At 42.2% G+C, this 15,122-nt stretch overlaps 1 protein-coding gene across 1 annotated transcript; it reads right to left on the bottom strand.

Annotated features, from left to right (window-relative positions):
- Positions 1-33: 33 nt before the first annotated feature.
- On the bottom strand, positions 34-15,018 carry alg9 (ALG9 alpha-1,2-mannosyltransferase). The gene is made up of 15 exons (XM_061739783.1): positions 14,860-15,018; positions 12,230-12,365; positions 12,000-12,134; positions 11,739-11,809; positions 11,521-11,609; positions 10,503-10,638; positions 10,309-10,396; positions 7,111-7,216; positions 6,391-6,513; positions 6,145-6,299; positions 3,644-3,773; positions 3,420-3,567; positions 1,846-1,975; positions 1,630-1,760; positions 34-633 (listed from the first exon to the last, which is right to left on the bottom strand). Exons 1-15 carry the CDS (start codon positions 15,000-15,002, stop codon positions 510-512), a joined length of 1,845 nt encoding a protein of 614 aa, XP_061595767.1. The 5' UTR covers positions 15,003-15,018; the 3' UTR covers positions 34-509.
- Positions 15,019-15,122: the final 104 nt, after the last annotated feature.

Genomic DNA, 15,122 nt, shown 5'->3' on the forward strand with positions numbered 1-15,122 from the left:
GATCCGCCAGCGTGGGAGTGATTTTTACCCTCAAAGAAAAAGTCCTGCACTCACAGTAAATCAAGTTTTTATTATTAACTTTCCAACGTAGATGAATGACACACCCTGGTTTTCACCCCTCACCAGTCGTACTTTGTCCATGTGGAGACGAGCGCAGCGACAAGACTGTTCAGATGAAGTCGTCCACCGAGGCCACATTTTCAAGTACAATATGAAGAGAAACACGTGGATGTGTGCGTCACGGCCGGTCGTGGGGGGGGGGGGGGGGGGGGGGGGGGCCCTGAGAGACATTCGTTACCACACAGAAACAAAAGTAGGGGGATGTCCAGCTGATGTCGGCCAATCACACCTGAACACAGCATCTTCTCGTCACACGACCCCAGAACCGCGCGAGGCCTTTGAGAAGGGGTCAGATCTCTTCATTAGTTTCATCAGCTGTCCCGAGAGGAAGCGATCGACTTCTCCTGAAAGAGGGGGTTGGTATTGGGAGGCGCTCTGAGGTCCGAACGTCAGCCGTGGGTCCGCTTGCGAGGCTGCTTTTGCCGCCGAGGCTTCAGGATGACGTAGCGCCTGTAGGTGGTGTGGTGGTCCGATATAAACGGGACGTAGAGCGCTCTGAAGAGAGGAGACGACCTGAGGCAGAGATGGATTTACTCATTACTACGATGCTTTACATCAAGTACACAAGAACACAGCCGCGTGCAAAGGTTAGTAGCCCCGCACCCTTTCACTGATGCATTAATTTTCCAGGTATGATGACGTACTCGGATTATCATCCTGGTGCATGACCCGATTTGGACAAATCTGCCAGACAGATTACCTCTACAAGATGTAGTATGGAAAGGAGATCAATAAATGCAAGAATCTTGTGGCTGCAAAACAACCCCGGACCATCACTCTCCCCCCACCGTGCTTGAAAGTAGGGGAGAGGAGTTTCTGCTGAAATTCTCTGCCCGTTTTTGTCCAACATGGCACTCAAGGCCACAGGGCCAACAGACTCTTCGGTCCCGTCGGTCTCCAGGACAATATTCCAGAGGTTTTGCAGTTTGTTCAGATGCCTCAGTGTTCATTATAGATAGAAGAAGCTTTATTCTGGAAACCCTTCATCTAATCGTGCCATCGAGGACTTTTCCTCCGAACGTTGCAAGGGAAGTTTGAAAGCTGTCTTGAATAATTGTTCTCACTGTCGAACCCTAAAAACCCCTGGTTTTGCAACACTTTCCCAACCTCACCCTAACACCAGCTTCTCTATGACTCTGGTTTCCCAGGTTTCCCTCTAGGCTTTGTATTAGCGCACACATGAATGCTTCAAAGCTGCAAACTGACATTTTTATAAAAGTCTGCACATCCTCTGATTTCCAATCAATCGAGGGCTGATGATCAGTAGCACGTCTGCAGCTCATATGAAAGCAGTAAGGGGGTACTTAGTATTGCCAACTTTGGTTGTTTTTTTTTTCTTTTGGATTTGATTTTAATTAGTTGATCTATTTTAGTGTAAAAAATGTAAATGTTGGTGTTTGTCTGAGAGTGTGTTTAGAAAAAAACCCACAGGATTAAAAGAGAGGGCACCAACGTTTGCACGACTGCACCTTCTCCTACCTGCATCCCATAATGCATCTGTAAAGATACCTTGATGCCTGAAGGAAAGGTTTATAAGCGATGATGTTCCACTCCTCTTTGTTAGCCGAGTAACGTGGTTCGAGAGGAGCGACTTCATCCGTGTCAAAGTCCACCAGGTAGTGGCACTGCTTTACATCCATCTGCACAGAGAGGAGGTGAGACGGGTCAGAAGCAGCGACCTGCACCGCGTACAGTACGTGTTAGAGATGACGCTGAGGGACCCACGTATCGAGATGGCTCCTCCAGGTTCTGGTCGTTGGTGTTAGCAGGGACGACCTGCGTGGCCCCGGGACCCGAGGCGTACGGCTGGGGAAGCTGCCCTCTGAACTCAGACTGGATGAAGTGAAGCTGCCAGCTGCAGATTCACAGGGAAGAAGATTTAGTATGTTTTATTACTAAATAATACTACTAAATTACTAAATAATTCTATTCAGGAGATCCTTCATCCCCACAGCAATAAGACTGTTTAACGCCTCCTGAACTCAGTCTCACACACACTCACCTCTGCCACAACTGGACTATGTTTTAGTTTGCACTTTACATGATATTTTTTAAAAACCTTATATTTCACGTTTATTTTAATATTAATTAATGTGCTTTTATTGTCTGAATGGAAGTGTTGTTGGTTTTTATGTTTCGATGAGCTGCTGGACAGTTGAATTTCCCTTCAGGGATGAATAAAGTTCTACCTATCTATCTAATACAATCTTCAGGAAATATACTCGTTAAACTCCACGTGCATTTCCATACGCTGCTGCCGGGTGATTTATTGACATAAGTGGTACTTATGCAACCAGAATAAGAGAGAGTCAAATTAAAACAGCTCATAGGAAAACAACCTATAGAAGAAACATTGACAACATTGTTTATGACTATTATTACAACGGTGCTCCAGAGCAGTGAACCGGTGGTCCGCGGACCCCTAGTGGTCTTGGTTGTAATTGCAAGGGGTCCGTGATAATAAAATACATATTTTTGAAAAGGATCCTCTGACATTTACAGAAATAGATTATTATTCACTCAAATGTGACAGAGACCGTTATCTACCTAAACTACACTAGATGACCTTCTTTTTCTCTTTACAAGTGTATTTCATTGTATTTTAATAAGAATTCTTTCACCCGTTTGCATTGTTGAAGCTACTGCATCACATTGCAGACGTACGCAACGTAACACGATCTGCATCCTTTTCTAATTATGAGCGCCCGAGTTTCAGTGGGCTTACGCCATTCATTTCTTTAAAATGCTTTTATTGTGAAATATATGCAGGAAGCTGTTGGGGGAATGCTCATTAACTTGCAAAGTTCAAGTTAGGCTTGAAATTGCAATAATGTTTAAAAAAAAAAAAAAAGAAGAAGAAGATAAGCACATTAACACACAAAAAAAAAAAAAAGAAGTAGACATCGATGGCTCAGATAAAAAAACAAAAAAAATACTGCTTGTTCCGAACATAGCAGACTCTGAGCCACCGGAAAAGAAGAAGAAAACAGACGGCAAAAAGTGACTTTACAAAGAAGAATATATCATGTTGGGATTTACAGCAACTGATTTGGGACTCAAAGTTTATCAAAAACTTGCAAAAAGGTGGAGAACCACTACTGTTGAGAGTATTCTGATAACAGCTTTATATGCACCGTGTTTCCATTTGAATCTTTTTCCATTTCACTCTTTCAACACTTAACAAGACGCTTTTCCCTCCTCAAAGCTTTATTTTGGTAGTTTTTAGACTTTTCATCCATAGTGGACATTTATAAATGTGGTGAAATCATAAAATGCATGCAGAACTGGTTTATACTGACTTGTGGGGTAGAAGGAAGCTGCTGGGGAAGCGGTACCACTCTTTACCGACACACACGCTGACCGGTCTGCCTTCAGGGACCGAGTGCAGCGTGGGATCCTTGGCGATGCGGTGAAACTCGGGGTAGAGGTCCAGGGGGGCGTGGTAGCCTGTAAACACGGTGTAAAGAGAGGTTTCCACGTGGAACTGACCCTGTTACGTGCACAGACGCCTGCGTGCACACACCTCTGAAGAGGGCCACCGAGCGAGAGAGCGACGCCACCGTGAAGACGACCACGGCACTCAGAGCCAACCAGTTGGAGGAGACGGTGTAGTGCTCCAGCCGGTACCGCTGGAACAGGAAGTGGTAGCATTTCTACGGAGGATGAAAACAAATTAATCCCATCTGCTCATACTGGACTAAAGTCCCAACCCCCCCCCCAAAAAAAGCCTATAGGGAATATGGCAAAAGGCAAGGCAAGGCAAATTTATTTATATAGCACATTTCACACAACAAGCCTGGACTCAATGTGCTCAAATACATAATCAATCAAACAAACAAAATTGCAGGGTTACAATAAGAGAAACAGACAAAAGGATGTCAAGAAAAAAAATTAAAAAAAACAATAATTTCATTAAAACAAAAGTGCTATCACTCAGCCAATCATTTAGAGTTTAGTCAAACGCCTGTGCAAAAAGGTACGTTTTAAGTCTGCTTTTGAAAAAGAGGGCACTGTTGGAGCAGACCTTAGTTCCTGCGGTAAGGAATTCCAGAGAGTTGGATCGTAGTGACTGAAAGCACCATGAGCAGATCTAGTGTGAATTCTAGTTATGATGAGAAGACTCTTATTTGATGATCTAAGGTCTCGTTTTTTCACGTTTTTTCTTGTTTTAACATATATAAAGTGGTCTCCCCTCGCCCTGCCAGCAGAGGGGAGACGAAATCCCATGAATTTCTGCAAGGTCTGTGACCCCCGCCCTACAGAATCCCCCAGTGTCACGAGATTTTTTTTGAGCCGATTAGAATCTGCTCCCGTCGTGAGTCACGACGGGAGCAGATTTCCATAGGTTCAGCCTCCGCTGCTGAAACCACGCCCACAACCAGCTCTCTCCGCCGGCTGGAGCTCCGCCATTGTTTAGAAGCGGTGGCTGTTTGAACAGCGAGGGAGAGTAGAAATGAGATTTTGCATCGACATTTACCCTCATAAAAGGATCAGTTCCCACAGCACGGACCCGGCAACTGCACACGATTCAGCGGTAAGTTACGTTTTTTTTAATGTTCTTTATATTTGTATGATCTTTGCATGGGCTAAGTATTTAGCTTAGCTCCGGAGCCCCGGCGCCGCATACGGAGCTGCGGGGGCTGCTCACGGACCGGCCCGGCTCCAGTGTTCCCTAACGGAGCCACTCACTCGTTATTAGTAATACATTTTTTCGGTCTGGTTTCAGATCTTCCAAGCACCTGAAGCTGTTCAACGACACCTTCAGAAAACGCACGGTCCTTGAGCCAGCAATAGTGCATAAATGTTATTTATATACAACTCATATTTTATTTTTTTAACAATAAAGTTGCCATTTGTGAAAATTCAGTGTTGTGATTTATTTACAGTTAACATGATTCATCTGTCTTGTAACATAAGAAATGATGAGAAATCTTCCTCTGTGAAGACGAGGTGACTAAAGGCTGATTTATGGTTCCGCGTTTCACCAACGCAGAGCCTACGGCGTAGGGTACGCGTCGATTTAACGCAGAACCGTAAATCAGGCTTTAAGATCCGGTTAGGGTTACGTTTACAGCGTGTAACTGAATGAGAGCGTCCGACTATCAGGTCGAGCTGCGTGACATCGGACGCTCTCTGTCCACACTGAAACTGTTAAACTCGCGGCCAGTTAGGACAGTCTAATACAAAAAAAATAAAGCCATGGAATTGATTTTGGCGAAGCTTCTCGCATGGGACACGTTTTGTGTACGCCGCAGCCGGCTGCTCCGGCCGGAGCGAGGCTTATTCTCCTCCCCTCCTACACGTCATTCAAGCAGCCAATCAGCGCAGAGCCTCATTATCATAGCCTCCCCGCCCTTAAAATGAAGCACAGAAAAAGGCTCTAGAAGCGGTAAAACTAGAGACATGGCCCACAGGCTGGATTTCTGATTTATGTAGAAAAAACAAGCTTTAGGTTGTTTTTAAGACATTCAAGGCCTGTTTAAAATATACATTAAATGCCATAATAGGTCTCCTTTAAAGACAATAAGAAGTACTTTAAAATCTACTCTTTGTTTAACAGGGAGCCAATGAAGAGAGGATAAAACAGGAGTGATGTGTTCATACCTCTTGGTTTTGGTTAGAATTGTGGCTGCAGCATTTTGAGTTTATGTAACACTTGCTTTGTTAGTCCTGCAAAAACTGCATTGCAATAATCTAATCTACTGGAGATAAAAGCATGAACCAGCTTTTCAAAGTCTGATTGTGACAGAAAGCATCTTACTTTAGATATATTTCTAAGATGATAGAAGGCAGTCCTGGAGACATTAGCTATGCGTTTCTGGAAGTTAAGAGTTAACAAAGGGAGAACATGTTGCCTCAGAGCACTTGGACCAACTAAAAGAATCTCTGTTTTATCCTCATTCAGCTGTAAAAATGTTGTTGCCATCCAATACTTGATATCTGCAATGCATTGAATGAGGTCATGGACTGGGCTCAAACGATTGGCAGTAACAGATACATGTAATTGTGTGTGGCAACCCGCACCTGTAAGGAGGACAGCGCCACCGCCCCGCTGAGGCAGATGAGGGGGTAGATGGGGAAGAGGAAGCGCTCTTCCTTGTGAGGTCTGGTGAAGAAAACCAGCATCCACAGATACATGGGAGACAGCGTCAGCCAGTACGGACGGCCCAGGTTCTGCACTGCAGGAGACACAACAACACCGGACCCTTGTAGCATCATAAGGAGAAACCCAGCACCCGAGTTCATGCTCTCCCAGAGACGGGTCCTCACCGTTGAAGCGGTGCAGCAGCGTCTCCATCAGGGCGGTGAGCGGCAGGGAAAACAGAGCCAGAACAAACACCAGGTTGAAGTTCAGGACCCCGTTCAGGAAGTAGAAATGCCACGGTTCAGTTCCTGGAAACAGGACGAGCAAATCACGGAAACAATTTACAGACACCGGACCTCGGAACCCTCAGTTCATTGAGTGGCTCCACTAATTTACTACATCACATTTGTTTTTGTTTTTTCTCCCTTGTCTGCATATATTTTAATGGTTAAAAGCAAGTTTGGTAAAGCTTAAAGCATATATATGCATTTTAATCTTCTTTCTTTTCATCATCACATTTGTTAACTATGTCAGTGGGACGTGAACATTAGATATAAAAGGTATAAAACCTAATTATTAAAATATGCACTGATACTTTATGACAGGATTTGACATCATAAAACTAATATCGATGCTCCCTGAGGAATCCTGAAAAGGTCTTTTCAATAAAAATGTATTTGTTCCACCTTAAAGTAGCGGCAACCTGTCGCTGAAATAGGTTCAGGTGCGTCCAATCTTACATCCGTCCACCTTATTTAACAACTTTAGAAGTGTTTAGTATTGTTTTAGCTCCACTAGCAGATAAACTGTGTATGGCACCACAGGCTTTTATTCAAACTCTTCTAAAAATAAAAAAAAAAACAACAAAAAGAGACATATTGATGTTATGTTCTTTTTCAAATTACCATACAGATCGGGTCCATGTGGCGTAAAGACGTTGTACAGTAGGATATTGAGTGGCGCTATGACTAGTTTGCCATAAAAGAAAGAGTCCACGGCCACCAGGGGAACCTGAGGAGGACAAACAAAATAAAGACGGACGTGAATGGAGCCAGTTCTTGGAAACTTCCAGCTTTAAAAGCATTGATATAATTATAAAGAACAAACAGATACAGCTGTACATCTATAATATAATATAATATAAGTTTGTGCAGAGTCCATTTCTTCAGCGGGGGAGACCCGATTGACTGAAGCCGGTACGGAGCTAAAGAACCCAGAGGTCCAGTCTTAGAGCTGCTCAGCATCCTCCCACCCGCCTCTCACACAAACCTCACACCGTTCAGGGTCACAAACCTTCACATTTCTGTAGCCTGAGTCACGGGCCTCGATACACACCCCTAACATCAGGGAACACGACCCCCCTACTAGGAATGGGCGATATTTTACCGTCCACGATATACCGTCAAAAAAATTCCCCACGGTAAGAATTTGTCATCTTGCGGTAAAAACGATAAATTCCTGTTGATGATGTTTTTGTGTAAAGATGATTTATGGTTCTGTGTTAAATCCACGCACAACGTACGTGAAGGAAGGAAGGAAGGAAGGAAGGAAGGAAGGAAGGAAGGAAGGAAGGAAGGAAGGAAGGAAGGAAGGAAGGAAGGAAGGAAGGAAGGAAGAAATGAGCCTGAAAGAAAGAAAGAAAGAAAGAAAGAAAGAGATGAGCCAGAAAGAAAGAAAGAAATGAGCCAGAAAGAAAGAAAGAAATGAGCCAGAAAGAAAGAAAGAAAGAAAGAAAGAAAGAAAGAAAGAAAGAAAGAAAGAAATGAGCCAGAAAGAAAGAAAGAAATGAGCCAGAAAGAAAGAAAGATATGAGCCAGAAAGAAAGAAAGAAAGAAAGAAAGAAAGAAAGAAAGAAAGAAAGAAAGAAAGAAAGAAAGAAAGAAAGAAAGAAAGAAAGAAAGAAAGAAAGAAAGAAAGAAAGAAAGAAAGAAAGAAAGAAAAAGAAAACAGGATAAATTCCCGTTGATGACGTTTTTGTGTAACAAACATGGCGGATCTGAGAGCGAGATAGATTTATAGTTAAAAAGATGGAGTTGAATTGGTATTTTTTTTAATCATTTTTATCGTTATCGGGATAAATGCCAGAAATTATCGTGATACATTTTTTAGTCCATACCGCCCATCCCTACCCCCGACCTCCCTCTCCTGCCCATCTGAGAAGCCGTGCTGGAACCCAGCAGGACCAGATGGAGCCACCGTTAAAGTGCTGCTGGTTTTCACGGACACATATGTGAGACTCTACCACAGCTTTTTTGTGTGTTTTAAATTTTTTTTTTTTTTTTTGTAACATTATTGCAATTTCAAGGGCTAACTTGAACTTTGCAAGTTAACGAGCGTTCCCCTAACAGCTTCCTGCAAATATTTCACAATAAAAGCATTTTAAAGAACTGATTGGCGTATATGCCCATTGAAACGCTCGGGGGCTCATAATTTGAAAAGGATGCAGATAGTGTTAAGTTTGTATTAACTGTGTGATGCAGTAACTTCACCAATGCAAACGGGTGCAAGATTTCTTATTAAAATACAATGAAACACACTTGTGAAAGAGGGAAAAGAAGGTCATGTGACCCTCTGTAGTTTAGGTAGATAAAGGTCTTGGTCACATTTGAGTAAAATAATAACCATTTCTATAAATGTCAGAGGATCTTATTAAAAAATATATATTTCATTATCACAGACCCCTGCAATTATACCATGGACCACTTGAGAACCACTTCTCTTCAACCTTAGTCTAAACCAGGATTCAAACTCTTTGAGAGAAAAAAATAAATCAAAATCAGCCCGTTTGCACTAAATAACCATTTGTTCAACATTAAAGCGCCTTGCACGACAAACTCAATTGAAGATGTCGGATCTTGTCTACGTGCGAGGATCGTGTCCTTTGAGTCCTCCAGTTACGTAATGAACACGGTGGTGAATCCAAAGGGCCCTGGACTACTCACCGCCTCACAGACGCACAGTTAGAGACTAAACGCTTGTGTCTGAGGAGACGGTCGACACCACAAGAGCCCCGCAGGGAACTGTATCCTCATCTTTTACCTTCACTTTGTCTGTACACCTCAGACTTCCAGGATAACTAATGGTGCTTTTCCACTAGTACCTACTCAGCGCGACTCGACTCGCCTTTGCGCTTTTCTACTAGGGGTCGAGGCGGGTCTACCCGTGCCAAAAAGATACTTTTTCTGCAACTATTCTGCCGAGGTTCTAAGCGGCTGAGTCGGGCTGTGACGTCATCACACTACAGGCCACCGATTGGTCAGGGGGTTGGAGTCAGACGTCTGAGTCAGGAGGCAGAAATCAGAGAAAGAGCGACTCTGACGGCTTCTTGTTCATTTTATTCGACCAGCAACGGCAGCAGAAGTCTGTTTCATGATCCAACTCTGAGGTGCAGATGTTCATAAACCTGGTGGCTGAGGAGAGAAACTAAAAAAGGGATGTAGACGGGCGATAAGGAACGACCAGATCCACCAGGAGCTCCTTCACTTCATAGCTGCTCGCGGCTCCAGCTGACTTTTCAGCAGCGCCGAGAAAAACTAAAAACATTAAAAAGTGTTGCCGCTTGAAGCTTCTCCAACTCTCACTTTTTAACTTGGTATCGAACACAAGCCACAGACCCAGCAGCACATCTATCATCTCCTCCAGGTTCTACATCTTTAGTGTTGTTGTCTTCTTCGTTTAGATCACACAATCAAATACGTCACAGCAGTTTCACTCCAACCTCCTATTTCTGATCTGGGTATTGAAAAGAAACGAGGGCAAGACGAGTGGAGTCGGGCTGAGTAGGTCTTAGTGTAAAAGCGCCATTAGAGTCCTCTCATCTGTAGAAATACTCAGCTCTTTGTCCAGGACTGTTCTACTACAAGGGCTTAAAGCTGATTGTAGAGCATCTTCAGTCTGAGGCTCAGAGTATCAGTCCTGCTCAACGCTACACTGACTCCTGGAGCCAGGACAGGAGGCTCCTTCAGGGTAAAGGCACGACTACCCGTCTCGCTGAATTTTACTTCCCCATTAGTGCTCTTCCTTTTGGCCAGTATTACACTACATTTCCCTCTGAGATCATTAAAGTGCTTCTTAATTCAGTTCATTGAATATAATGTCCTCACCAGCAGCAGAAGCAGCGCGAGAACTGACCAGGTCATGAAACTCTTCCACTCCCTCCTCATCAGCAGCAGGTCGAAGGCGATGGGAACCCTGCAGAGTTTCGTTTTCAAAAAGCTTTGTTAAGAATCTGCTGCACGTTCAACAAGCCTTTGTGGGAGAAAAAAGCCAGCAGCAAGTGTCTGAAGTGGAATCGTACCCAATCAAAACTGAGAAAGGCCATCCGATGATGGCGCCGGCAGCCACGCCCATAACGGCTAACGGCGTCGAGTCCTGAAACCAGCCGGTCATGGCGACCAGGGTTGTATACATACAGAAGGAGGATGGCAGGAATGCTGAGAAGAGAAAGGAAGGAGTATAAAACAGTGTTGCACCGAAATGAAAATTTGTGGCCGAAACCGAAACTAATAATAAACACTTGGCCGAATACCGAACAATACCGAACATGGTTCTTCAGCAGTTTTTCATTTATTTTGACAATTTTTTCACCATTGCATAAATCAAATACATTTGATTTAGGCGTGCTTTTCAAAGAAAAAAATCTTTTACAAAATTACAAGGTAGAAAATATTTATTGAACATAAAAAAATGAAAAAAAAATTATTTCCCAGCATAATGTTGTTTTGGTTCCACCTCCTGGTGAATGTTAGGTAAAATTCTTATGGGGTTAGTTTTTGGTTGGCCAACGATTTATGTAGTGCGCAACGTTACGGGACGGAGCGGCCAGTCTATTTCCTTATTTTACAACGCCGTTATTAATTGTTCGTTTTTTTTCCCCACTTATTCCACCCAACACCGAAAGTGTTTTTTTTTGCCATTTTCGGCCGAACAATTTCGGTTACTGAACAATCGGTGCATCACTAGTATAAAGTTCTATAATACATAAATAATAAACAATACACTACTAATAAATACTGAAATACTTCAATCCAAACTGCATTTACAAAACCTTATACCTGTGACTGAATTTAAAGCTCTGATGAAAACAGTGGAGTTCAGACTGTCTGTATGCAATGATGTATGTTTTAATTAATTATGTCTTTATGTAATTCATTTATTTGTTGTTTTTTTTTTATCTTTTAATTCTGTAACTATGTTGCTGCTATCTTGGCCAGGTCTCCCTTGTAAAAGAGATCCTCGATCTCAATGGGACTAACCTGGTTAAATAAAGGCTAAATAAAATAAAAAAGAAAAAATGGATGGAAAGTGTGACCGACCTGCAGATGAGCAGAACATCCCGGTGCTCAGGACGAGGAACGCCAACATCAGACGACCCACATGCAGGCCGAACTTCTTGCAGACGGCCCTGTGCAACACACAAGCAGCCGAACGCTTCACTTCCACGTCACACCCGGCGCGGGCGATAAGTAAATGATTAGCCCCTAATTTGAAAGTGGGTCCACGTGAACTTGTATTAAAAAGAGGACAAACTCACTTGTAGAAATAGAGTTCACAGACACAGCAGCAGAACGCTAAGACACATCGTACAAAGTAGAACACCAACACCTGCAATATAGTCATAACACGCATCTGTAACTGCTGCACACTCACACTTATCATGATATATTACGGTACTAGGTGTTGGACTCTATTCCTCTAAACTTCTGTCAGACATGGAAATAAATACGACTTCCAGGTTGCTAACAGATGATAAAAAAAAGCCTGACTGATTAAGCTTAAAACTTAGAATAGTTACCTTGTTTGTTTGGAGGACATGGGCATGTAAACAAGCGGGAAGGGCGTGTAACCATAAATAAGCATAGGACCTGATGGCGTAGAGCGGAGAGTATTCCCATGTTTGCATCCCCGTCCCGTACAACAGGTAGTGCATCTGTGGAAACATGCAGCTGTGTTTATATCCACACAGGTAGGATTAATATCTGCAAAGACAGAGCACTGGGGTGTTGGAGAGGAGCGAGAACTCACAGGCTCCCAGTAGTTGAACGTCTCGTCGCAGTCTGAGATGTTGCTGAGCAACGCTGCACAGAAGCGTGCAGAAAGGAGGCATTTAAACGCCGTTGATCCTTCTGGAGCCCATACCTGCCCTCCGCGGCTTATTGACCTATAAAAGAAACCGCATCAAAGCCGCCTATTTATATGCAGGTCAAGGGCACACTCTCACACAACTGCTCATGCAATTCCAAATGTAGTAAACAGCATCAAAATACCTCCTTTTTCTCATTTAAATGCCAAAGCACCTTTCTCTGGGTACATTTAAATTCAGATTTAACTGATTGAACGCTCGAGTGTTCCTGCCTTTAATAAAGCAGCAATTAAGGTCCCAATTGTGGCAATTATTTTAGAACTGGGTAATCAACAATCAATTATATACTGAAACAAATCAAGTGTGCTGGGAAAAGCAAAGCGAGTCACACGGGAGAAAGGAGAAGCCCTGATTAATGAAGAAGGGAAAAAGGGTGACCCAGAAAACACAACGGAACCACGCCTCAGCTCCATCTCCTATTGTTTCAAAGGCTATTAATCTAAAACTGATTATTGATCACTTGTTCAGATCAACTCTTCCTGTTCTATCTGTTTCCAGCCCGATGCCACCGTTTTACAGTTTTAACCAATAGACAGTTTTGTTGTGACCCCTTTTTTTTTTTAATTACTACTAACTACTTTTTCATTATTATGTACTATTATATTTCTATATTTTACTCTAATTTAAAACCATGTCTGGTCTTTTATTTCCTTCTACTGTGAGGCTTATTAGCCATTATTTAAAAAAATACTCTTTAGATAATTATTATGACTACCGGTACACAGGTTGTCGTGATCTTTGGATTTTAAAGCTGTGATACAATTAATTGCAATAAACGATATCCTTTTCTTTTTTTTCTGGATTTTATATCAGTATTAGTTTTATTTAAGTGGTCTTAATACCTCGGACTGCCAACTTCTGGCTCCAAACGTTATACTGGATCCTCTTTTATCAGACTGCTCACCACAACCTGCCAACAGCGTGAGGCTGTGAGAGATATTAATTAAGAATTAATTAATAAAGAATCTCAGTGCTGCATTCATCTTGTATATTTGACTGATGGCACTTTTAATTTCGTTGTTATATAACAATGACTAATAAAATATGTAATCTAATGTAATCTATATTTTATAGCATCAATATTTTACTTGATCACATCATTTTTTGGTTGACATACTGAAATAGTTATTACCACCGTAGGAGGATGAACTGTAGACTAAACAAAATACTGTTTAACATGGTCTTTTTATTGGATATTTATGTTTTCCTTACTCATTATGATTATATGCACATATCAAATAACGTTAATGTACAAATACACTTTAAAATCCACTCAAACCCCACATGTAAAGGTGCATTGACCATCTTTCTAAATCACTATCTCTTACACTTGATTTGATTTATTTTATTTTTGTACATGTAAAAAACAACACTACAAGAGAAGTTTAAGAAAACAAAACAAAGAATTTCATCCTTTAACACTTGATATCTTAATTTACATGTGCAAAAAAGGAGTAGGAAGAAGTGCTAACTTATTTAATCCTACCCCCATTCACTAATCATTTAACCCGTATTTATAAATACTCACATACTGTACTCACTGCTAAATAACAGTATTATTATTATTATTATTATTATTATTATATACTGTAATTATACTCACACACATACCTATACATACATACACATAGTTGAATATTTATATATATATATATATATATATATATATATATATATATATAAATATATATTTGTACACATAAATATTTATATAAATATACTTATCTACACTATACTGTCTCTATTAACTGCATCTGCTCTATATCTATGTATATATCTACACACACACACACACACACACACACACACACACACACACACACACACACACACACACACACACACACACACACACACACACACACACACACACACACACACACACACACACACACACACACACACACATATAATTAGCTGCCCATTTCTGTACATAAATATAAACAAATCTACCCCTTCACCCAATAGTGTTTATATACAGGCCCCTAAAAGCCGCTAACACTGATGTTTCTATGTGTATATAAAGCTCTTTACTTCTTAATCTCTGGAAACAACCATCTGATAGTCACTTTGTTTCACACAGATTAATCAGATTTAAGACACGTCACCTTACACACCAGTCCAGATATCTTAGACAAGCGCTGCAGCAGCAGCAGCAATCACTGCTGTGCAAGGGACCAGCAATATCCATACCCAGTCATATCTGCCCTGGAAAAGCGCTGGTAAATTATATGAATGAACCTGAGCAGATGGGATGGATGAATGAATGAATGTGAGCAGGTAACTGCATCATGTTGTTGCTGCACCTGACAGGGGACTAGTTATTACTGCGGATGCACAAATGGATATTTAGGATCATTTAAATGACTAATAACACACATTGTCATGAGTTGGCCGTTGCCAGGAGTTGTTCTACTGTATTATTGTCCTAACTTGATTGGTAGCTGCCTAGCTCCCTGCCTTCACACTGCCAGTCCCAGCACCGGGGTCTGTTCCTGCGGCTCGTACTCACTCCTGTCGAGTCTCTGTGACCTTACTGTCCTCGACGACTTTCTCCTCCTTTGGCGGCCGGGTTTCTGCGGGGATGTTGTTTGCATCCTGCCTGCTTCCTCGCCTGCTGCGCTGCCGGAGCGCCTTGGCCGCCATGTTTACCATCGCTGCGCTTCCGAGCGACGCTTCGGTCATCTTCGGTCATCTTCGGCTCGGCTCGGAGACCGAGGCCACGCCCCCAGACACGCCCCCTGGCCAGAGCAGTGGATAAAACATATTTAATGA

The sequence above is a fragment of the Cololabis saira genome, chromosome 14, assembly GCF_033807715.1.
Source record: "Cololabis saira isolate AMF1-May2022 chromosome 14, fColSai1.1, whole genome shotgun sequence".
Taxonomy (NCBI): Eukaryota; Metazoa; Chordata; class Actinopteri; order Beloniformes; family Belonidae; genus Cololabis; species Cololabis saira.

What these genes read in the sequence shown, in the direction of transcription:
- alg9 (XM_061739783.1), bottom strand. Translation starts at nt 15,002, where the DNA reads ATGGTAAACATGGCGGCCAAGGCGCTCCGGCAGCGCAGCAGGCGAGGA. An exon ending in GATGTTCTGCTCATCTGCAG is followed by an intron (nt 10,639 to 11,520) that starts GTCGGTCACACT and finishes TTCTCTTCTCAG; the next exon opens with CATTCCTGCCATCCTCCTTC. An exon ending in CCTTTCCTTCAGGCATCAAG is followed by an intron (nt 634 to 1,629) that starts GTATCTTTACAG and finishes TCTCTGCCTCAG; the next exon opens with GTCGTCTCCTCTCTTCAGAG.